General features: G+C 41.7%; 1 protein-coding gene across 1 annotated transcript in view; it reads right to left on the bottom strand.

The window, feature by feature from the left end:
- Window positions 1-25,133, bottom strand: part of LOC307211251 (serine protease inhibitor Kazal-type 5-like) — a 30,661-nt gene extending 5,528 nt beyond the window's left edge. Inside the window, exons 1-14 of the mRNA XM_079967728.1 lie at window positions 24,990-25,133; window positions 21,362-21,387; window positions 19,714-19,844; window positions 18,504-18,552; window positions 15,117-15,247; window positions 14,968-15,028; window positions 12,839-12,975; window positions 11,828-11,954; window positions 7,078-7,178; window positions 5,418-5,505; window positions 4,133-4,162; window positions 2,286-2,413; window positions 921-981; window positions 274-395 (exon numbers count right to left, since the gene is read on the bottom strand). Of these exons, the coding sequence (XP_079823854.1) occupies window positions 274-395; window positions 921-981; window positions 2,286-2,413; window positions 4,133-4,162; window positions 5,418-5,505; window positions 7,078-7,178; window positions 11,828-11,954; window positions 12,839-12,975; window positions 14,968-15,028; window positions 15,117-15,247; window positions 18,504-18,552; window positions 19,714-19,844; window positions 21,362-21,387; window positions 24,990-25,041 (1,244 nt within the window). The 5' untranslated portion in view covers window positions 25,042-25,133. The remainder of the gene's footprint in view (window positions 1-273; window positions 396-920; window positions 982-2,285; window positions 2,414-4,132; window positions 4,163-5,417; window positions 5,506-7,077; window positions 7,179-11,827; window positions 11,955-12,838; window positions 12,976-14,967; window positions 15,029-15,116; window positions 15,248-18,503; window positions 18,553-19,713; window positions 19,845-21,361; window positions 21,388-24,989) is intronic.
- Between the last annotated feature and the right edge of the window lie 876 nt (window positions 25,134-26,009).

Raw genomic sequence — 26,009 nt, forward strand, 5'->3', positions numbered from 1 at the left:
GGATACTTTAAGAAGCACCACACACACCTGGAAAATGCAACAGTTCTGATTAAAATAGCCCACTTTGAGTTTATTGTAATCCCCACAATTCTGTTGAAAGTAAAAATGGAATGGTTCCACTATGAATGTGTGTGCCGAGTTAAGACGATCCTTCGCTGCTGGCCACTTCAGTGCATGAGAACCCCTGGTGGGAATATGCATTTCGGTTTAATTAATGAAAAAGTTGTATGCCTTTCAATATTATTATGGGCAAGGCAGGCTTGGTTTACTCACAAGATTCTGTCACAGAGCATGCACTCACTGCCGTATGTCTCGCCATCTGTTCCACACACCTCCTGGCTTCTCCTCTTGCAAAGGACTTTCCCTCTGGTTTGCGGGTATTGGCTGCAGTCAGCCTAATGAAACAGCAGCAAAAATACTAGAATGGACACTTGGAGAAGACAACTATACTCAGTCATCACCTCCCGGTCGCCATCACTGATTAACCTTATATTTTGTTAAAGTTTGGAAGAGACAATGATAAACTGATATTTGGCATATCTGGAAACCTAAGGTGGCATCTGACAAAGTCATACTCAGAACGAACCCAGTTAGTCTTGACTAACTTAACTCCATTGATTTCAATGGGCTTACTCTGAGAATCACTTAGTCAGATACCATTCCTTTAGTACTGGGATGTGCAACTTCCAAGAGACTGCGATCTACTCCCACTTAAAAAACGCTGGCAGTGATCTACCCATTGTATTGACCAAAATTGTTGAGCTTTTTTGGGGGGGCAATCAATCAGGATCGACCAGGGATGCCCCACAATCGACCAGTAGATCACGATCGACCTGTTGGACATCCCTGCTTTAGTAGTTCCATTTGACTCAACAGATCATTTAATGCTAGCCCTGCCCTCAAATTATTCAGTCTCTCACCTTTATATGACCAGCTTGACATTCACCTTTGTTCTTTAGCGCAAGGGTATCTTCAGCTTTCCTAGAAATAGTAGAATAAATGTTATATGGTGCTCCCCTATTACTCCCCTAAAGTGAGTAAACCCTATGGTGAAGTTATGGTAGACTATGTACAGAACAGATATAAGACAACATATAGACAGAAGGTACAAAATGGTCGTGCTTAGGGAAAGGAATCACATGATGGCTTAGCCAAGGCATTCCAAAGCAGGGCTATACACTGTTGATTTAGGATATGTTTGAGTTGAAGATGGAACCATTAACAACGGCCCAGCCTGGCTGACTGCTGGTGCCAGACCTAACCACCCCAAGCCCCCCCCCAACTGCACCCACCCTGCTTTATGTTACATTATGTGATATATTGTATTTATTGTGTGTTGTTTTCAGCTGCTCCTCTAGTCGCATGCAAACAATAATTGAACAACATTAAAATCAGCAAAACAACAAGCAAAACCATCCTCAGCATTACTCAGTGTGTCATGCTACCTAATTAATATGCTGCTTCCAAGTATTGAGAGAACTGCTTGAGGATCTTTTCACATGACTATCAAGGGCACAACACTCATAGGAAAGGTGCCTGAAATCCCTAAACTCAGACTAGGGCAAGTCACTCAAGAAATTGTTAGTAAGTGCAGGTTTCAATTTTGGGCTACACTGCCAATGTTTTTTTAAAATCACACACACACAAATCACGTTCCAAAAGCTGAATCCTGGGTGTTGTGTGGTAAGTCCAGCACGTCAAAGCTGAATGTGTGGACTTTTTAAATGCCCACCAACATGCACCTCACAATGGTTGTGTGAACCAGCTCTTGTGGAGGAAGCAGAATCTATACACAACAGCTTCGGACACTCTTGGGGAACCTGGTTGCTGATATATATGCTTTTTATGATGAAATCCTGATCAATTAATGCAGAACACGAGGCAGTCGCTTTTCATACCTGCTGTCACAGTTTGGCCTCACTGTTTTTTGAAGACAGGTCTTTCAAGATGTTTTAGGATTATGAGGAATTCTCTCCCTTTCTTTCACACACACCCTCATTCACTCATCCCATTATGAATTAAATCCTATCTTAATTCTTGGCTAGGTGATCATTAAACACGGCTAGGGTTTCCAATGAATGATGACAAAGATGGCATCCATATAAGCATTGCCATTATCCCGAATTATCTGTCATTCTTTTAATTGGGATCTTGTTGATCTCTGTGTATGTCATTGGAAAATCACCAAGATGTTGGGTAGTTTGCTATGAAGTAAACACAATTAGGATCCCACAGTGAAGTCAGAGTGCATTTGCAATGCCCCCAGAGCAACTGCTAATACTCACACAATTGCGGAACACAGGAAACATTTATTGCTATATGTTTTCTCATCAGTGCCACAAACAGGAGACCACAGAGCATTGCAAGAAGTCCCTTCCTTCTTTATATAGGCTAGAATTTGATCACAGTCCAGCTGGAAGGAGAAAATAGATATAAGTAAATTAGATAACATACTAGAGTATAAGGTAACTTACTTAATCATAAATGTTTTAGGACTGACAAAATACATAGAGCTTTTAATGTTTAATGTTTTATTATGTCTTTATATATGTTGGAAGCCACTCATAGTGGCTGGGGTAACCTAGTCAGATGGGCAGGGTACAAACAACAACAACAACAACAACAACAATTGTTCCATCGGCTCACAGCTCTTATAGTGAGGTGTTTCATGGTCAAATTTCTTCTCAATAATTTTTGGGGCCTCTTTGATAGCCTTTGCTCGGATCTTCCCTCCACACCATCACTCCCAAAGGGATTGGTATGATGAACAATACAGAAAGAAACTGAATATAAGTCTTGCACTGTACAAACAGCAGAAAAGAAAAGAAAAAGCTGGAACTGATCTGATGTGTAGTGCCAGCTAGCTAAGAACTGCACAATAAAAGGACACATGCAAGGCATTCTAGAACATCTGAAGGCAACCCTGCTTAGGGAAGTTTTTAATGTTTGATGTTTTATCGTAATTTTAATATTCTGTTGGGAGCCACCCAGAGTGGCTGGGGAAACCCAGCCAGATGGGCGGAGTATAAATAATAAATTATTATTATTATTATTATTATTATTATTATTATTATTATTATTATTATTATTGACAGGTTCCTTGCCCAAGGCAGGAGAATCAACGCATCTACCTGCCACCTCATCCAAGAGCACCCTGTGCATTCCCGAGTCAGTTTGTCAGAATGAAGGATCAGTTCTGTTATAAGAGATCACCCTTCCTGTTCATCTACTACATAATAATAATAAAAACAATACCTGGGTTGATCACTGTGAGTGTATACATATGTGAGCATACCACATGAAAGGCTCATCCATCTGTTCTTTTCATTTACACAACCATATATTTAGGAACAGCCGCAGGAGCCCTTTCTTGTAACAAGGGATTTATTAAACAGTAGCTAATGTTTGTTTGTTTCCAGTCACTAGAGGGCAATGTCTCATTCCAACAAATTAACATACTTTCCTGATATTCATGGAGGTGTGTTTATATGTGCAGGCCTGAAGGTATGTGAGTAATTATGAACAGACAGGTAGGTAGCCGTGTTGGTCTTCTGTAGTCGAAACAAAATAAAAAAATTCCTTCCAGTAGCACCTTAGAGACCAACTAAGTTTGTTATTGGTATGAGTTTTCGTGTGCATGAAGAATCTGAAGAAGTGTGCTACTGGAAGGATTTTTTTTATTATTATGAACAGACAAGCAGAGCAAACGTGAGTTTGGTCTTTCTACATTTACTGTACAAGAAAGAAACTCATATAGCTATTTGCATATAGCATGATGCAAGGAGAAATATACGTTTATGTGTATCCTTTCTACAAAGAATTCAAAGGGACTTTAGAGTCTTCTGGCTTGACCTCAGAAAACACTGGACTTTCCAGATTCGGTAGAGATTAGCATTTGTTTGTTTTTTAAGGCGAATAGAAATGATTTCAGGACTCGCAACTTCTCAGAATTATATTGCTATAATGGGAAGATCTGCGGCTTCTAAATCACTGGCTTCGTACTGAATCAGCTGGCTTTAAGTTCCAAGCCACTGTGGGAATTGAAACATTAGAAGTGTTGTACAAATATATACAAACACTGGTGTTCACATATCATCATCATCATCAACAACAGCATCCTTATATTTATTACCTTCGGTTCACCTGAAGGTCCTGGGGTGGGCTGCAGAAAAATAAGGTACAGCATTAAAAATAATTTAAAAATAATTTTTAGTGGGTTCTAATTATATATATATATATATATATATATATATATATATATATATATGGGATTTGAAGTATTAGAAATGTGATGTATAAATACACAAATATATGCAAACACTGAAGTTCACATATCATCATCAACAACAACATTTATTATATTTATTACCTTTGCTTCACCTGAAGGTCCTGGTGTGGGCTGCAGAAAAATAAAGTACAGCATTAAAAACAATTAAAAACAAATTTTAGTGGGTTCTAAAATATATATATTTGAAAATATAAGTTTTCAAAGACCAGGGTATAGACATGTATCTGCAACATTCACTGAAAAATATATAGTGAAGAAGAGGGAAACACCTCTGTGGGGAGGGAATTCCACAATTTATGGGCTGTACAGAGAATGCCCTCTCCCAGGCCATCACCACCACCCCAAACTTCTGAAGTAGGTGGAGCTCTCAAGAGGGCCTCTTTGCTTAGGTGTAGGACCCCTACACCTAAGAAGGGTGTAGGGAAGGAGGCAGTATTTCGGATATTTGGGGCCAAAGTCATTTAGAGCTTTAAACATTAGCATGAGCACCTTGAGTTGGGCCTAGAAATGAACTGGTAACCATTGTTGCTGTTTTAAAATAGGGGTTATATGAGTTCTAGATGGAACGCAGTCAGAAATCTGGCAACTGCATTTTGGACCAATTGAAGTGTCCAAGCCATCTTCAAGGGCAGCTCCATGTAGAATGCATTGCAATAATCCAGTCTGGAATTTACCAGAGCATGGAGTAGTACCACAGCCAGGTTGTGAGCGATGCATTAAATGCAGAACCACTCCTCACAGCTTATTTTGTACTTGGGCACATAGACCATTTTTATTTAGCAACAGTACAAGCATGGGACACCATTTCCTTCTGTCCCTGCTGGAGTGCACACATAGCCACTACTGCTTTGTGACAAGGATTTATTCTGTTGTTGTGGAGTAGTGGTTAGAGGATTGGACTAGGACCAAGGAGGCCAGGGATCAAATCCCCTCTCAGCTTTGAAGCTCATTGGATGACTTTGGTCAGTCATTATCTCTTAGCCTAAGATTCTTCATGGGGTTGTTGTGGGGCTACATTGAGAAGGGTCAGAACCATATAAACTGCCTTGAGCTCCTCAGGGAAAAGGTGGTATATAAATCTAATAAGTAATGTAACCAATAATGAACTGTATTAGGAGGTGATTTTTACCTTCTTGTCCCCAACAGCAATTTTCTTCTGCCTATTGCGGAAGGGCCCTTTCCTACAATTTTCATTGTAGTACGATGACTGTCCTGTCCTAGAAGAAAAGTCACATAAGTTTTTCTAACCCTTAAAAAAATATAAGTGTCAGTAGCCATCACAACATCCGGTGGCAACAAATTCAACAACTTAATTACTAGGTGTCACAAGATGTGTGTAGAACAAGTTTGTGTAGAACTGTCAGCTGATCAATGTAACTCAAAGATCTACTATTCTGAGAGACGGAAAATATTTTCTCTTATCCTTTTCTGAACTAAAAAGCCTCAATTTCTTTTGAAGCCTTTGTTGACATGTTTTACTCTTTATCAATTTACTTACTCTTTCTATACCATTTCCACTATGCAATATCCATTCTGACAGTATAACCAGACTATAGCTGTTACTCCCAATTGTGAATACATCATAGGTTTATATAATGCTGCTGTGACATTTGCTATATGCCTAATCTCACTTCCCTTCTCAATCTCACTTTCTACTCCTTTTCCACCCCAGATATTCCAGTCTGTTTGCATTAACCTCAAATGTCTCCTTCCATTGCTAGCTCCCTGGAATCGATCCTACGAACAGACATCTGAAATTTCTGTTAGATCTGATTGGGGACATTCTTGCACAATCTCATCCAGCACCTGCTACATACAAAACAATGGCATATTTTTCAGAACGCCAAATATTACTTGCTGCCTGTATTACTTGGTCTTCCTTGCCCTTCTCTCCTGTGGGATCTGATCCTGCCAAGAACATGGATGACATGGCGTTTTCTTTGATCCAACAATTCTTTCTTGCTGCAAGGTTAGTAGTTTAAAATGAATGTTTCTAGAACTCATGGTTAGAAGTATAAGTTTAAAAGGAAACCATGGTTGGAGCACATCCAAAGCCAGTTAGGGTCACAAATTACAGAAGCATGGATCTTCAAATATTTCAAGGGCTATCACATGGAAGATAGAGCAAATTTGTTTTCTCCTACTCTGGAGGCTAGGACCTGAACCAATGGATTCAAGTTAGAAGGAGATTCTTACTAATCATCAGGAAGAAGTTGGATGGCCATCTGTCATGGATGCTTTAGTTGAGATTCCTGCATTGCAGGAGGGTTGGACTAGATGACCCTCAGGATCCACTCCAATTCTATGATTATATGAAATTTGACCCATCTCATCTCTACAAGTATTTTTTCTGTCAGAATGTGGTCTTAACTGCTGCACTATTTGAGCCTTCAACATTAAGCTCAGGTCCAGGAGCACAATAAAGTCTGCGGACTTGACCCAGAGGCAAAGGAAGAACGCATCTATATGTATCGCTTCTGTGGATCCAGTCTAAACCTGTTCAACCTCATTTACCCCACCACAGCCTTCAAACACTCATTTAGAACTGAAATTCCTGGATCTCTTCCAAGAAAAGGCAGAGCTGAGTATTAGCAACAGACTGATGATTCCACACTTCAGATAGTAAAGCCGTTGTCCCTAAGAGAAACCAGCAGGTCATGCCCAGGGTACCTGAATATTTGGTCAGACATTTGCAACCCAACTACCTCATTGTGGCAAAGCATTGATACACTCCCACTTTGGCATCATAACTGCTATCACACAGATCTTTGCATGTCAAGCATACTCACCCTCCACAATTGGTATATGATCTGTAATCCCCCGATGCAATCTGATATTCTGCGGGGCAAGGATTATTTACATCATTTTTTCCATATGGATTGCAGTTTTTCTGTCAATGGAGAAGAAGCAAGTTTGATAAGAGGGTGACTTCTTTTCTTGTTCACAAAAGAGAGACCACAAAAAGAGAGAGAGAGAGAGAGAGAGAGAGAGAGAGAGAGAGAGAGAGAGACCACGGTTTGTGCAGACGAGATCTACTCTTTTCAATCAAGAGAGTGGTGATCTTGGACCCTTAAACTCACAAGAGTTTTTCCATCAAGAGAGTGGTGATCATGCACCCTTAAACTCATATAAATCAGAACAAAATAAGCTAGGTCAAAGGTCATGGGGAAGGACACAAGAAAAAGTTTCTGCAATATGAAGGCACAACACTTTCTAATGGAACTAATGGAAAACAATGGCTCAGATGGTGTACTTAAACTCAAGTCCAATAGAAACAGATTTGTTACCATTTCTAACTACCTTATTCCCATCATTAGAATCATTAAGTGGGTTAGATCCATTGCAAGTGTGACAAGGACAGGTTTAGAAGGAATCTCCTAGCTTAGCTTCTCCCTCTTCCTCTCCTTCCCCCCACCCCACCCCACCCTCCCATTCTCTCAGGCTGTCTTCTCTCCCAGCTGACAAGTCCCAACTGCCAGTGAAGGTGTGCTTTTTCTCTCCCCCCCCATCCCTTTCTAGATTTGATTAAAGAGGAGGGCTCTCCGACTTGACAGGCAGCTCACCAGGCCCAGCTGTCAAGCCTGCCTGATCACTTTGTCACAGAATGCTATTGAGCTGGAATGCACCTCACTTTTTGATAATGAACTATACACAGCGTTGAGGCAGCGGAGAATAAACTTTATGACAGTTGTTTCTAGTGTCATCACTATTGTGGGATAGCCAGAATGTGTGCATATTTTGGTTTTACACACTCTTTTCTCTTTTCACAAACTCTTGCTGAGCTGGAGCTGGCACTTCTGGTGGTATTTTAAAGAAAGGCTCAGTGACAGAAATTACCACAAGCATTACAGTATTAAATAAAATGATGGGAACTGGAGAGCAAAACAATCAAACACAGTATTAATCCTAAGGCAGAGGTTACAGCAAGTACTGATGAGGATATCAGTCCACTTATTGCCTGTCCTGGGTGATGCAGGCAAATCTGAGGAAAGATGCAGCAATGCTGAACCATGAGAAGTGTCTGGAACCACGAGAAGTTTCTGGAACAATCAATGTACTCAGGAATGTGCTTTGTGGAAGGCAAAGGATCAAGCCCTCGTCAGAGAAAGAGACAGACCTTTGAGTAGAGATATTAGAAAATTCAGTTGGAAATGAAAAGAGATATGTAAATTTACTCATCCACATATGAACAGAAATCCACTCAGGAAATACTATCAGTATTTGCTGATGTTGTTGCTTTCAGTGCACAAATGATTAGGTTTTCCCTCCATTTGCATTGTGTTTCCTTCATATCAAAATGAAGGGCGTGGAATCATGCAATGACCATGTAATTTACATAAATTACATAATTTTACCACAGTGGACAGTGATACAAATACCATAGTATTTGGTGACAGACAAACTGCTGCGAGACAGAAGCAATGCTGCGTGTGACCATACAGGGCAGAATAGGAAATGATGCCTTATTACATTCTTACATTTTGATACATCTAAGTGACAGGCAAGGATCACAATGAGATGAAACACGGTGCTTTGAAAATGGGGGGTCATTATGCTTGAATGTCTTGTAATTTGGGTGTTACAAAATAATGATGTATTCTTTAAAACATGAAGAGGGTCAATTTTTTGAACCACCAGATTTTGTCAAACTGGAACCAGTTGGTGCAAGACAAAAAGCGGCACCATGCGTGATTCTTTGGACCAGAGGAGGCACGGTATTTGAAACCACCTTTGCTGGAACTGAATTGATTGGAACCTACATCATCAGAGATTTTGGCACTGCACCAGTGGCATAGTGGGGGTTGCCAGAGCTCTGGGCAGCATGGAGCAGGGGGTGGGAGCAAGCGAAATGGATTGAGTACACATGCACATTCAACTGCCTAACACAGAGGTTTTCAATCTTTTGGGGCCCACAGCTCCCTTGACCTAGTACATTCTTTCTGCAGCACCCCTGTGGGGCTCAGGAGCCCAGCTATGTCATCCCTTGCCTACACAACCAGTGGCCCCTCACCACTTTTTGTAGAGTGTTCCCTCAGCCTCCTCTCCTCTCCCCTCCACTTGGGAGTCCTCTGGGCAGCCAGGGTTGTCACCCCTGGATTCTGAACTGCCCATCCTGCCCCAAAGAGAGGTGCCTCCTCACACTGCCCCACAGGGGTCTGGGAAGCACCCCCCCCTGGCTAGCCCAAGAAGCATCATTCGCCTGTGGAGCTTGTAGCCAGGGCTGCTGCAACAAACAGCCACACAAGCCTTGGGGAGGCAGAGATGCAAGAGGGCATCAGAGGAGGGAGGGGAGGAAAGAGGGACAGAGGCCAGTGTTGCCAGCTGCACTCCTGACCATCATTCAAGGCATCTCAGGGTGCTGCGGCATACTGGTTGAAAACCACTGGCCTAATGGCATCCGTGTCACCTGGGAGATCACAGCTACAATGATAAGAGTCATTCCATTCTCTGGAGAGGTCACTTCCTGGAGAAGCCATTTTCAATGGAACCCAGAGACGGAAGCATGCAATTGTATTGAGGCAGCACTGGGTGTTGAAATTTTGCGCCCCTAAGAATTTTGCTCCCAGGGCAACTACCTCTGTGGCCCCTTCCAAGCAATGCCACTGCATTGCAGCCCCACCCCACCCCCGAAACTGTTGGCAATCCTCCCATATTGAAAGCAGCTAGCACAAGAAAAGAGTAACAGGACTAATGTAGCACACAGTACTGGCTCCCCTAACATGTGGAAGGGCTTCGCAGCTATAATCTCTGGGCCACCATTCAACAACACAGGCCTAACCTTGTTTATTCACAAGTAAGCCCCAGTGAATTCAAAAGGATTTTCTTACATGTCTTAACATGTCGAAAAAACCTGTTGGCTGCAAAGTTTTATCCTGAGACAAAGGAGTTTTGTTTTGTTTTGTTTTGTTTTTTGTTTTTTACTGCAGAGCTAGGTTAATGAATGGTCTTCCCATTGAAAACCATGAGGAGAGATTGCATCTTTTCTTTTCATTCTTAAACAGTTGCTGATGTTAGTCAAATCATGAAAGCCTTATATTAAAAATATAAGAACTGTTTATTTACAATTTAAGACACCTCTCTGGGGTGGCCACTTATGCATCACCCCAAAATATGACAAAGGTATGAATAATATTAGCATGTACTGATTTATATGTATGAATGCAAATTTAGACAGGCTGGCTAATGCAAATTCAAATGAAAATACATCTCACCATAGTGATGAAGGCTGTGAACAGGTGAGCTGCTGCTAACTGTTGGTGGTAACTTCAAGGTCTCTGCTGCTTTCCCTTAGGGTTCTTCATCCTTAAACCAGGCTTGGACCAGACAGCCCTTCAAACAGAGGACTCCTTCAAATAGAGGGCTATCCTCTGTTAGCATTTCAAATAGAGAGTTGTCCTCTTTAAAGCAAGATGCATGGCCACCCTAATCATATCTCTGGTTGATCTATATGAATTGTTGATGGGCATGATTAGGGATAAGTTTAACATGCGTAAGCTCCCCACCCCATGGATGGGAATGACTCATTCATGATTGGATGTGGGCCAGATCAGAGCCTGGTTAGGAAACCACTGGGAGTCTCATGGAAACTATATAAACTCTTCTAAATGAAGTATAATTAATTAGTAAGCAAACAATGTGAAGACCACTAGCCTGACCCAACAATGGGAAGCCCAGCTAATACATTACCGAATTGTCCAGAAGCATCTCTTGCTATACATCCCCAACAAAGGCCACTAGTTTTGTGTGACTAAAGCTGGACTAGGGCCCACATATTTGGCACATTAGAACCTAAATGCCAACATGTCATGTGTGAAAGCAAGTTTTCATTGCTTGTGTGGTTATCTCTGTAGGATGTTTTTACTCGTTTGGTTTATAGTTATTCCTTTCATTAATATTTTTATTGTTCTAATAATGGCTTTCCTTAAAGGAAGGATAATTTTGACTTGTTTGGCTATTTAATTTGTAAGCAATATTACTGAAAGCTGGGCTAGATCTAAGGCAGCACTCAGGGGAAGATTCCTCCTCAGACCACTAACAAGTTGTTCAAACCAAGGAGCTAACTCTGAGGCCCAGCTGGATTCTCAGGACTGGCACTGCAGCCTAGATCGTACCCTATAAATCTGGAGCTTCCTTCATTCTCCATCTCATGGCATTCTTCTTTAACATCAGAGACCTCTCTGTGATTGAGCCATCTCCATGACATGTTGCAATCATGGATTTGCTGTCTTCCTGGCTCTGATCTACCAATACCTATCAGGCAACTCCCACACCACACAGAAGCTGTGGCTTGTGTTCAGAAATTATTTGCATGTTGCTTTCTATTATGTTATCCCAGGCTGTTAAAGCCTTTGGAACGAGCTCAGCCTGGATGTTTTACGTTCATGTTTCTGATTTGCTATGAGAATGTGATCTCTCTTCCCAATCATGCTTTCTAGGCAATGAACATTACAGCACAGTATCAGAGACAGGATAAAACATCCCTTTCCTTGAGTAGGAAAGTAGTGCTCAGGTAGCAGCTTGCCCGACATTTTTCCTCACCTCGTTGCTGTTCCCTGGGTTGAAATTCCCTTGAACAATTCTGTTCCCATAAGTATCCACAGCACCACCACCGCCTCCTCCTCCTCTTCCTCCTCCAACGATCCTGCCTTCTCGGACTTCTTTTTTGCTAAGAGGCATGGAATGCAGAACAACGTGAGTAACAGGAATTGGAAACTGGAGTTCTTATGTTCAAACACTTGTTAGAACTTGAACATTCAGGAGAAGATTGAAAGAAGAAAAGAAAACCAAGGACAGTAAAACAAAAATGAAAACATAAGGAGAGAACAAACCCACAGGCATGTACAAAGAAGTGAGAAGCTGCTTTGTTTTAATATATCAGAAATGTGGAACCTTTGGTCTTCCAGATGTTGTTGAGCTACAACTCCCCTCAGTCCCAGCCAGCATGGTCAGGAATGATGGGAGTTATACTTCAGCAACACCTGGAAGGACAAAAGTTTACCACACCTGGTATACTGCAACCTATACCAACCTGGTACTCCCTAGATCCTGGGTGGGGGGGACCTGTCACCTTCCATATGCTACTGGACTACGGCAAGCATCTTCCCTGACCATTGGTCGTGCTGGCTGGCCAATTTTTTTATAATGCAAATTTAGTGAAGGGAGGAAGGACTAATACACCTTCTTCAAATGTGCATCTTCCTCAAGAGGTTTTAGCTGACTGTTCTAATGCCCCTTGCTTGCCTGGATGGAAAACAGTATATGTGGAAACCTCTGACATTGCATGGCTGGTCAGCAGCCTATGGAAAATGTCACACCAGTTGCTGCACCCACCACTGGCATGTGGCCCCCGGAAGGCTGCCCACTGGGGAATGTGGCCCTGGGGATAAAACCCTGGCCTAAATAGCTAACATTACATAAACTTTATACATTAAACACAAGGCATTTCTTCTTGTGTTCAATGACTGCCCATAAACTTTGGAGAGTACCCTACATGCCGAAGTTTGCTATTCATGACAGCACATCATTTCATCTTTGAGTTAGAGCACTCACAATTTCTCTGAGCACATGATACACTTGTTGTTGTATGTGTAGCCAGTTGCATCCCGCACTGGAGCATTCTCACGGGTGCAAGTGAGTTCTCCGTTGGGTCCCATCTCTGATCGATATTCATCGCATCCATCATTCCTCTGCAGAGAAAGAACATGGTTTGCTTTGCTGGTCTGATTTTTGGAAACTCTGGAGGATCTTCATTCACAGCAAACGAATCACACAGACACAGATGGTGTCAGGGTGTGACAGGGTGAACCATGTCACCTACTACCTTGTGTCTGACGGAGGTGTTAGTCAGAGGAATCCTGAGTGCCTCTGTCTTAGAAACATTTGTTGGGTGTTGCCCTCTACGGCCGGCCTAATTATCATTCTTTAGCAGGGATATTCAAAGCATGCAATTGATCTGGATGATAAAAGCGATCTCCCCCACTTTTCCCAACAATGTGCTTAAAATACTGTCAACACCTTACCAGATCACAGGCAGACAACTGCACCAGAACAATTCAGAGAATACTCAGGTCCCTGCACCAATTGCTGTGGAGCATGATGAAAACTTCTAAAAAGTTGCAACATGCTTTCAATCAATAGTGAATAAAGCCAACAAAGGTGGCTGGAAAGCTGGCAAGAAAGGGCCTGCCCTTGATTCCTCAATACTATTTCATGAACTGGTGTTGCTTAGACATCTCACCAGCGAGAAACTTTTCCTATAGATTCTCTTTAGCTTTAATGAAGGCAAAAGAATGATGTGAACATGTGCACCAACAACCCGTATACTCTCCTAGCTGGGTCCACATGATGGATCAAGGGTAAAGTGAGTGAATGAAACATAAATAAATAAATCTATGAGGATGAACTGACTTTGCCAACTCAAAACAAGGCATGAGTCGCAAACCTTTCAGGTTAAAAGGAAGGTAAGTATAAGGGTTTTTTTTAAAAAAAAGTTTCTGCAATAACCAACTTTTATCTGGAAGGTTCTTTACTATTTTGTTTGCTTGTTCAGTTAGATGGGTAGAGGACCTTTCATTAAAGTCTCCTTGAACTATTTCTTCTTTATGAGTCATTGAAAGGTACATTCTAAGTATGCAATAGATCTGGACGCAGCTGATCTCAAAAGTTCTCTCTCTCACTTTCCCCAACATGCTTAATTACAGGATGGGCATAATTCACATTCCATTATAGTCAATATAAAACTTCATCATGATCGTCATTATTTATACCTGACTCAAGACAGCTTACAGATAAAAATAATCTCTAAAATGGACATTGTGCTCAAATGTGAAATAGTATTTTAAACATTATGCATATTAAGATAACCTCTTTATGGTCTAAAACTGTTATCCAGGGATGAACATTATCAGTTAATGCAGATATGAATTTGGCTAGGCCTGAAATATAACCTTAAAGTCTACCGCTTTCTAGCTTTTAATGATTTCAGTGAAAATGCCTAATCCAATGACTGAAATGCTGAACACAATTTTTTAAAATGACATTACAGACAAATGTATTTTTTATTATTTGGGCAGAGATAATGCAGGTCAATATACAGTGAGAACATAACAATAACATGCTGGATCAGGCCAATGGCCCCTCTACTCCAGCATGCCGTTCTCACAGTGGCCAATCAGTTGCCTGTGGGAAACCCACAAGTAGGACCCAAGCACAAGAACACTCTTCCATCCAGTGATTTCCAGCAACAAGTGTTCAGGAGCATTACTGCCTCTGATCATGGAATCACAGCATAGCCATCATGGCTAGTTGCCATTGAAAGCCTTTTCCTCCTTGTTTTTGTCTAATCCTCTTTTAAAGCCATCCAAGTCGGTGGCCATTGTTGCCTTCTGTGGCAGTGAGCTCCATAATTAACAATGTGCTGCATAAAGAGGTACCTGTGGAACATGAGGGTGGACTTCCTAATTCTGTGCATAATGCGGTACTCTACCACACACATGACTTTTTGCATATGGAACAAGAGGCTAAACTGTGCATGTACGTTCAGGATGCAACAAACCCTTGGATGAACAGAGTTGGAACCTGTTTGGAGTAAAACTGATTCTTCTCATTCTTGGTCACCATGGGCAAGAAATGCAGAATTTAAATGGTCAGATACAAATTTGGATAAAGCTTTATTTCACCTCATTTTTTCCATTTTGTGGTTGGTCCTTTCCAACAGAATTCATCGTACCTCCATTTTTGCTGCAAGAAACAATGGATAAAGTTTTACTTTGCTGCAGACAGAGAGGCCCAATTTAATTAAAAAGCAAATATATTATGGTATACTCACAACTTCTGTAGACACATTATGCATTTATTGCTATGCTGCTTGCCAGAAGCATCACGAACTGGATTATTCTCTCTGGTGCAGGAAAATGACCCATCTCTGAAATAAGGCCAATATTCACTGCAGTCGTCATCCTACAGTGGAAGAAGAAGATCAATTTTCCTCCTTGAAGTCTCGCTGAAGATAAAGTTCATCATGAGTCATCAACAGGATGCCCATATCCAGTGTTTAAGGTCCCTTAGAAAATCATGTGATTAGCAGAATGTTCAATCACTTTTGTCTGAACCAAACCCAATGGAATAAGTCTTTTATGAGGAATGAAGCACCCTGGAAGTAATCTTCATTGGAAGTAATTAAGAGAATGAGCACAAACCTGAAAGTTTCCAGAGGTGTAGCTGTGTTCATCTGTTGCAGCAAATACAGCAGTTTTGTAGCACCTTCAAGACTAACAAATTTATGATGTTATGAGCTTTTGCAGACTACATTCTACTTTATCAGATGTTTCTTTTATAAGATGCATCTGATGAAGTGGACTACAGTCCATGAAAGCTTGTGTTTGTCATAAACGTGTTAGTCTTTAAAGGTGCCACAAAACCAACCAAATGGTAGCATTGGTTTCAGTGGGGAATTGTCCACCCAGAATTCTTTCCCATGTAAATAAATCAATACAGCAAATGTGCTTAATAGCCAATACATTATGTCTAGCACTTGAGATTCTGTTTTCTTTGTAGATGTGTAACGTCTATTTTGGACTTTATATTAAGCAAGATTTTTAAAAATACATTAGACACATTAGATTTCAAAAACATAGTAGACACACTAACAACAGAACTGCTTGCCATGTTGCCAGCTTGTGTTTGTCTTTTCCTCTGCTCCTGGGTGGGAACAAACTTAATGGGAAAAGCAGCAGAGTTTGTGCTTTACCCTTCTCCCACCCTTTCTCTTAGCAGCTTCTCCCTCTGAACACTCCCCTCTCAGCTGGAATGCTAGACACAACCTTATGAAGTCTAACCTGCACAAGTGTAAGTCACACAGAAGCAAGCATTATGATGACGAATTAAGCCAAGCAATTTGACCAAGAAACAAAGATATCATTTGGGAAAGAAAAGCCTGTCAATGACAAGATTTGCTGCCTAGAGAAAGAGGTGTGCAAGAAATGGATTGGCCAAGATAAACAAGGTGCAATTAAGGCTTGCTTATGCCTGGTCCCACACCTTGCCCTAGCTGGAGCGCTCTTGGGTGTTATTACCCCATTAAGCAGTAATTGAGTGCCAACAACGTGCTTGGAATGTTCCAAACAGGGAAGGCAGCCCAGGACCCGCCCTGGAGAGTTTACTATTTCAGTCTCAGAAACACAAGAAGGAAAAGATACAAACTCATCATGGCACACTAACTTGGGCCTGTCAGAAACCAAAACACATAGTACTCGTAACGGTTCAATTGTGGTTTTCAATGAGACCCTGCAGTGGGTGAACTTGGATAATTTTAGACCCTGGACTTAATGGTCTCATGAATACCTTCTTTAGATAAGTAATGAGCTTTACTTCTTTTAGGCCATACCTGATAACGTGGTTTTTTTTGGGGGGGGGCACTGTTCTATCTGCCCTCCAAGTCTGGAGCCAAACCGGAAACTAGGATTGCTATTAATACAGGCAGGAACAGGTTTGGAGAATCAGAGTGGTACAATGCTTAGAGCAGGGCTGGTGAGCCTGTGGCCTTCTAGATATTGTTGGACTCAATTTCCCACCAGTCCTAGACATCATGGCTAAATGATTGTGGGAGTTGTAGTCCAGCAACTTCTGGAGGGCCCCATCCCTAGGTTCCTCACCCTTTGGTTAAGCTAGGACCAGGGATGCTTGGGTTGAAATTCCTGGTGAGTGGTTAACTTTACTGGATGACTTTGACCCATCACAATCTCTTAGGTCAATCTACCAGGTTGTTGTGAGGATAAAACAGAAGGAGAATGGAAACTGCTACTGTTGGTGTAATGAAGCATATTTGTACATATAAGAAGCAACCAGAGGGTGTATGATGAAAATCAACTCTTCCTGAACCATATTTCTAGTGAACCAGCAATGTGCTGTGGAGGAGGACACCATCCCAAATTTCCATGAAATGTAGCAGGTCTCCACTTGTGCAATTTTTGTTCCAGAAGTGTGTTCACTATAATTACATATAGTATCAGCATTGTAACTCTAATCTCATTTAGTAAAATTAGATTGGGCTACAATCCAAGTGTCAATGAAGTCTGATATCTTCCAGCACAAAAGCAAAAGCCAATTGCTAAGCCACTGGGTCAAATGCAGGGCTTAAACACATAATATCATCATATTTCAGGTATACCATTTTTCATGCCTCACATGCAATCCTGCACATGTCTACTCAGAAATTCCTCTCACCTTTCTGCCATGGGGAAATCCAAATTTACGCACTCACAATAACTGGCCAATTGTGAATGGGCTTTAGGAGGTGGCAGCAGCGGGGAGCAGAGTCAGGTGGAAACTTTGTGCTGGTTTCCACTTGGGTCCTCTTCTTCAGGATAAAAAGGGGCCCACCTTCTCCCTTGGCACTACAGTCACCCTTTTGGTCTCCCACCCTTGTTAATGACTTTGCTATGTAATTTTTTGGTTGCTGTATTTGGGGCAGGAAGAAATTTTATATCCAGACAAATTGGCTGGTCTTGCGGTTTTTGTCTTACAGCAACCATCACAACTTTAGTGGTCAAATCATTAGGTCAGATTCATAGTAATTACTCATAAGGGGAGTATATTGCTTCAACTTCCCCTTCCAGGAATTGGGGTATCCCATTAAAGGAATCCTAGGAGAGGTGTTTCTACCCATAAATCGAGAAGGGGGGGCTGAGGACCATAGTACTCCCCAAGGCAATTTCCATGGGCTGCTTCTATTTGATGGAAACCATAGGGCAATCTTTTCCTGGAATGGATACCCTAGGAAGCAGGAAGCAGACCAGCTGACCAAGTGGGAAATCACCCAGAGCCTGAGACAAATCTCCTACATCTTTAATCAATAAAGTTGTGGCCTTTTTTTCCTTTTTGGATCCATGAATGTAGGTCTGTGTATCTTTATACATGTTGTGAGGCACCAGGTGGCGGGCTCGCTGTGCCTGAGCATGAAAATACGATCCATTAGCCTCAATGGGGCTTACTCCCAGGGAAGTTTGCACAGGATAGCACTGTTAGCAAGAATTGCAGGTTGTAGCCAACAACGTTCCTCAGGTGATGGTAAAGCCACATAAGAAGAGGAGTAATTTTCAGTTATTCTCCATCTCCTTCAAACTCCTGAAATAATCTAAAATTGATTTCCTCCTTGTAACACCAATGGAATCAACGCTATTAGATGCCATTGGATAGCTTTAAAATTTCTCCTCACCTTTGCTGAAGAAGGATTTTTGGGCCAACCAGTAATTGCTCTCCTTCTCCTATTAATGAAGATAATAAACAAAAACAGAGAAGAAATTATGAATGGAAAATGTAAATGGTGCAACACATTAGTGTAGGGTGATATAAAGTTCAATACAAACCCCGCAATCTTTTTTCACACAAGAGGTTCTTGGAATGCAAGAGAACTGCTCACATAAAAGAGAACAGAAGAAATCAAGGCGTAAAGTAGGTAAGGAATGTTATTTGCTTAGAATCTCTAATCTAAGGACTTTTCTCTATTGAGTCTTCCATGATGTATTTAAATAGGATCTGATAACAAGTGCCTTCAATCATTTATAGCCCCAATTCATAGAAATCCCATTAAAATCAATCAGTCTTGCTCATGTAACTAATGTATCCTACTCATTTCAATGGACAGAAACCATTGTTGCACCAATGGATTTCCTCTCATGTACCAGGACTTCGTTTTCCTCTCCTTCTCTCTGCAGTTCCACCATACACTTCCAAATTTTGCCCCAGAGTATTTCTCAGTCCTCCCAAGGAGATTTTGTGGGTGCACAGGAGGCAAGGAAGTCCCATTGCACAAAGAGGAAGTCTGTTCTACGTGTACATGGGCAGAATTGAATACAACTTGATGGTACTGAAATGTTACCAACCTTCTATGAAATATTGCCTAGATGGCCATTTACACAAACCACTGGTATGAAAAGGATATTTCAGAGCCCATTTGTATTGCTGAGAATCATATTCATGGAGACTGATTAAACCACTCATCCCTGAGCACCTTCCAAATCTGAAATGAATCTTAGGGAATGAGCACATGTCTCATCTTAATATTGATGCAGACTCCTGCTCACTAAATCCAAATAGCTTCTCCTTCATGGAAGGAATCTTGCATGCATTGAAACTAAAGCCCTGTGTGCTTTCTAATGTGTGCTAGATCTTCCCTGCTGCCTTGATTTTTGGATCCACTTTTGGTGTTGATCTTGATGGTCTGGGGGAACAGCAGGGCACGAAACTGACCTCTCTGTTCTGGGGGTTATAAGTTGCAGTGTTTGCCTCAGCCAAGGGGTTTCTGCCATAGAGATGGAACTAGGAAATTGTCTGTAGGAGGAGAAGACATAGGGAAAACAACCAGTATAACAGCTCTCATCATGGCATTAGCATCTCTGAAACAAGTGGTTGTTTCTAATACTCACAAGACTTCACGGCACATGACACACTTGTTCATATGTCTCCTGCCATCAGGACCGAAAACAGGGTCTATATCTCTGTTGCAGTATAAATTCCCATCCTCTAAAAATGGTTGGAATTCACGGCACATGCCCTCCTAAAGGGATAAAGGAACGCTTAATGAGGCTTGCTTGCCTTTTTCTGCTTCTGCAATCCTTAAATTGCTTCAGTTCTGTATGTTTATATGGAATGGAAGTGAGTAATATGAAGGTGGGGGATGTAACCCTCTTCTAGTTTTCACTTTCGCTTGCTCTGTCACTGAATTTCAATGTTTATTTGATTTGAATGGAAAATCCCACTCAAATTTCTGGAGGGGAGTGGTAACAAAAATGGAGCTCAGGTGATAGTCAAACTCTGAACACAATCCACCAAGAGGTTTAGCACTGCAATCTCATTAAAATGGGTGAAGGTGAACTTGCAGATAGATGGAGCCCTCTGTTACCTGGGCATTTCAATATGATGGTCATAGGTAGCTGAGGCAGGGATTCTGTAAGCCTTGTGTTTAATGCTAGTGTAACACTGGAAGCTACCTTAGACCAAGCTGGACCATTGATCCACCTAGCTCAGTACCGTTTACACCAGAACTAGCCAAAGTGATGCCCTCCAAATGTGGTTAGACTCCAACTCCCTTCATCCCCAGCCCACATGGCCAATTGTCAAAGATAATTGGAGATGTAGTCCAACGACACACGGAGGGCATCACATTGGTTATTCTTCACCAGCAGTCAAGGTTGTGGTGGAGTGGGGTATGGCAGTGGTGGGACTGGTGCACTGCAAACACACCAACAGGAGCAATCTGGTGCTATGTCAGTGCATTTACACCACACTGACTTCACCACCACCACATTCTTCCCTTCTCCATCCCAGTTTGCTGCTGCAACTCAGCTGAATAGAGATCAAGTGGATGGCATAGCCCCACCACACTGTCTACTGCTGCTCGTTGTTTACAATGACTGGCAACAGTTCTCCAGGGTTTCAGTCTTTCTCAACTATACCTGAATATGCCAGGAAGGAACCTGGGACCTTCTTCACGCAAAGCGTATGCCCTTCTACTAAGCCATATACTCCTTAAAAAACATGTGCCACCATGTTGGATATTTCTACCACTATTCTATGTTGGTTAGAGCAGGGAGGCCCCATAGAGCATTGATTCCCCCTCCAACCTACTAATACTGGGCAGAGACTGGGGAGTAGCACTAAGAATCCACCAGGATTTCTTAATGCAATCTAGCCAGAAGGATCTCCATTAATTAGAAAGCATTATCACAATGACTGGGCAATGGGGAAGATGGGTTGCCAGGAGGCAGTATCAACCAGGCCATTATGTAGTTTCCAGGTGCATTTTTGCCCCCCCTGGTGGGGGGCAGAATCCTGTCCTAGGTTGCAGGCCTTTTGGAAATATTGGGCAACAGAGATGTTGGCTGAACTGCAACAGTTAAACTCCAACAATGTTATTCATTTCACAGATAACACGTGAAAATTCATTTCCAAATGCAAGTAAATTCTCAGCACCTTTAACAAACTACAGTTCCCAGAATTCTTGGTGGGGTGTTTTAAATGTATGGTGTGTACACAGCCTGATTTAGGAAAAATAAGAGAAAAGTCTGAACTAACCTGGTATCTCATTTGACTGGCAACACCTGCAACAAAAATACACAGACTGTAAATTCTTGCATTGTCATTGTACAAATTCAAGTTTTAAAAAGACGATGACTCAATCAAAGAGGTGGTTACAGTTACGTGACCCAACAAACCCTACCCCCTCACAAATGCAAACAAACCCCACTACAGACAACCACAGACAACCAACTACACCCTGCCCCCCAATCCCTCTCACTACAAAGGAAATGTAACAAGTGAATAGAAAGAGAACCTACTGTATCCAGTTGACACTGACACAAAACCCCACACATACACTATAAAAAAGAATATAAATTTCACCACCCCACCCCTCCTCTCCCCCACTCTCTTTCTCCTACCATATACTGTACTCAACACTAACATCTCATAACAAATGTAACTGATCTATGGAAAAGACTTTACAACCTGAAAAAGAGACAATGCACATACTTTTGATAGTAATTTTTATTTGTTTTCAGTTACAGCAATCCAATAATAGCCTCATTATAACAATACCAAATTATAATACAATTAATAATAGCAATCATGGAGATGCTGTATGCTAGAATTAATGGTTTGGTGATTTTCTTTGTTTCAGCATTTCAAATGCATGTACTTTTGTAAACCAAGAAAATCTTTAATAAAAATTACTTTTTAAAAAGGAGATGGTTTCAGTTAATCTGAATTTCCCTGATCCCTATAGCTTTCTCCTTTCTTGCATATGGTTAGTGGTCCTTGATAAAGATCTGCATAGCCATCCCCACCAGATGTACCAGTGGACTTCAAAGGGGGTCAGATGAGCCTCATAATGCAAACTCAGACCAGCTGCTTGCACAGAACACACTTGCTGGGTTGATGTGAAAATTATTTACACTGAATTACCCTGTAATCCTAAGCATTAGAAATAAACCTTATTGAAATCAGAGGGACTTATTTCTCAATAAATATGGTTTGGGCTTGCAGTCCTGCTTTCTATAATTTTGAGGCCCATGCTTGCCTGAGTTACTTGTCAGGCTTGTAGTGACACTTTGTGCACATTATGATCATATAGGTCTCTCCTCTCTCTGCAAGTGATGATGATGGTGCACAGTCCTGAGCATGTCTTTCAATGGCAGCTGTGTTAAATGTAAGCACTTTTATTTAATGAGATTGTGCATTGGGCTGGTTGCCCACTAAACTAATTATATAATACTACTACTAACTGCAAATTCCTTGATTCATACCACCCAGATATTTCTGTGCGGTTCCCAAAATGTTGGGACTGAGCTATAGGAAGTTCTTAACAAGGATTAGTTAATGTAACATTTGTCAGAAACATCTTACAACCCAAATCCAAGCCTAGAATACTGTCCTTAACTAAACTGATTTAGATATTTAGAACAGCATGTCGTACAGCCTCTTTTTTTGTTTCTTTTTCTTCCTTTCTCCTCTTTTACATTTCTTTTTAATGGAACTTATACTGTTTGATTCTAGTATTTCATATAAAGCAGCCTAGTCAATATATGGGGTGTTTGGGGAGGAATATTGCATCTGGTGGGGGACACATCATGCTCCTTTTGGGGTAGTTAGTCCACTTTTGGTCCCCACCCTGCACTTAGCTCTCCACTGTGGTTCCTAGAAGCTGTCAGCAAGTGACAGAACCACACCCCAGGAACGGCTTTGACTGGCTGGCTAAACCAGGTGAGGGTGGCTGCTGAGTCTCAAACCCTCAGTGAATTAGGGACTCCTCTACATGAAAAGACAGACTCCAGTGGATTGAGTGGACAAGACCAATAGTGGGTCCAATGGTCAAGAAGGCAGTTTCTGCATATGATGTAGAGGGAAGTGAGGGGCAGGTGGGGTTTGTCAGCCTGGGAAAGTAGCCCATCTAGGAGAAGAAAACTCTGATCCTAAACCTCTGCTGCCTTGTGTGATATCTTCAGAAGAAGAAAAGGCTAAGGCATAAACCCTACACAAATCCAAAGTAGAGTCCATAAGACAGTTTGATGGGGCCTTGTATGCCTCCTTCTGGCAATTCCTGCAGCTGGTGCCAAACATATTACTCTGCTTTCCTTTGAACCACATCAGTGAGGCCAAGAGGGGCGACTTGTCATCTGGGCAGCCCAGGACCTTTATACACACTGCCCAGGTTTGCACCCTGTACATTCACTTTGGTGCTGCTAATGAAGTAGTTTGACTTCAGCCTCAAAGGTGCTCTCCATTGTCTCTCAAGACAGACAGATGCCAACAACAACAAGTCAATATAAAGCAGGGAGCTCTCTATACGAAATACCCTAACTCGGGGGTAGAGAACTTGTGGCCTTCCTGCCAGTGTGGCTAATAATAAGGAATGATGGGAGTTGAAGTCTACCCACATCTGGAGGGCTAGAGGTTTCTCATCCCTGCCCTAACTAAACCACAGATCTGAAGATTACCACCTCTCTTTTACACCCCACCTCAGTAAGCAATCTTTGGTGCCACTGCTTGTTTCCACTTTGGTCCATGGAGCAGAGGTGACCTATGCTGGTCCGGTTAATAATGTCAAGTCATCTTCCTTCTGAAGTCACTTTGTGATGGGCACATCTTGCCACTTACCACAATTTTGGGACCACCTGGGAAGCTGTAGTGGTTAAGATGCAATGGTTGCACAGAAAAATTTGCTGCCTCCCCCACACCGCAAGTCTGCTAGATAAGGAGACTCCACAGGCCACAAACAGCAGACACCCCCTGATGCCAATGAGAACTGAAAGCAAATCAAGCTTTACTGAAAACTAGCACAGAATGTCCAATCTGCATGTCACTGGAGGTGACAGGTCCTTCAGACTGGATCACTATCAGTCTACTTGTCTTGTCCAGTGCTGTCCATTGTTACATCCTGCCACTTATAGCCACTGCTTCTGCAATTGCTCTGGCAAATCAACCAGCTGATAATAACTTGCCCAAGAGGCACTGATAGGCATTGGGATAAAAACTCAAAAGAGCAAGGAAAAAAATTCCAGACACATTAAGTTCAACTACTTGCAGATGGCAGGATTCTCTAGATTTTATGACAATGAATACAGAATTCTATTTATATATACATACAATAACAGCCATACTGAGCCCTGATTGGTTGGTCCATATTTGCGCTCTCTCCCTCTCTCTGCAGAATCACCCTATCTTTATCTTCATTCCTGTTTAATGTCAACTCTGTTGAATGAGTTGAAGAATTCCAAGTCTGCCCTATACATGGATACAAACACTCAACCACGTTTTGACAGAAGAATGTCATTTCATCAGACAGTCCATTTGACTTGTCCACCCAAAAGGCAAAATAGATGAAAATAGATATTGCTTTCACCAAAACAAGGAAGCTCTCTACCTTCTTCAGTTGCAAACCTTCAAGGTATTTGACAACAACAAAGGTATGCCCACCACCAGTTCCATAAATCATATTTTAAACATTGATATTATCATAAATGAAATAAAAGTGCTTGGTATTTCCTAGTCCTTGGCTTTCCTGAGTTTTCTCTTCAAATAAGCTAGTTCTCTTGTTAGGTAATGTCTTAGTTATCATTATTTTTAAAGGACTACATGGTGCCCACTATTTAGGCAAAGATGACATCCCCCACCACAGACATTGGTTATGACAAATGTAGCTTACCTTCAAAGTAGCTGAAAAGTGCCAGGGCCACAAAGACCCCTGCTACCTTCATGGTAAGGATAATGGTGGTAAACGTGTTTTGATTCTCTTAGCTCATTGCTCACAAGAAGCCACACAGATGAAGCTCTGATTGCATATGTACATATAGGAGACAGGTTTCTCCGCCTTCCTTGTGACATAACCTTCAGAACAGCCATCATTAGCCACGAAAACCAGTCTGATGAGGGATGGTTTGAATTCTAATGATTCCTTCAACGTAACTTTCATCAGGATGGGACTGGCTGGGAGCCACACCCTGGATTTTGTCAAAATGAGACATTTACCAATCGGTCAGCTCATTTTTCATCAGCAGCAGAGCATCCTGGCTGCAGGATGCTGGATCCAAGAGGTATGCTCAAATCAAAGACCTTCCTGGGACTATATCTGAAGGGCAGTATAAAAATACTTCTATTACCAGCAAACAGAGCCACCCAGATGCAATATCTGAATAGCTCAGCATTGCTAGACTTTGTGGGCTGCATTCAATGCTAGTAGACCCATTTAACTTGGGGCCCTTAGTTTCAGCGAGTCTGAGCAGAATTTAGTTGGCTACAACTCCAAGCTAATAATGTTGCTAATAAGGAATTACATTCCTAGCTGGAAGCTCTCAAATATAACAATAGTGAGTCTAGTAGCATGACAGTATTTTTCAGACTTTACAAATTGCTTCTGCACAGAGTTCAGCTACATGCTTTGCATACAAAAAGTCCCAGGTTCCAATTCCCAGCATCTTCAGGTAGGCTAAAAAAGGACTATTGCCAGCACAATAGTATCTCTACTCTGGCATAACCTATTATTGGTGGAACAAAACAGAATGTATTATACAGCTGTAACCTTTTGTTCCACCAGTACAATAGAGTTAGTAGTGAGCAAGCCTATCTTCATCCAGCTGGCATAACTCGAGGACAGGATTGCAGTGCTAGTCTCATCCCAGCTTCCAATTTACCCTTCAGTTAGCCTGCTGTTTGCAGGATTCCTGAA

Source organism: Podarcis cretensis (assembly GCF_951804945.1).
Source record: "Podarcis cretensis genome assembly, chromosome: 2".
NCBI lineage: Eukaryota > Metazoa > Chordata > Lepidosauria > Squamata > Lacertidae > Podarcis > Podarcis cretensis.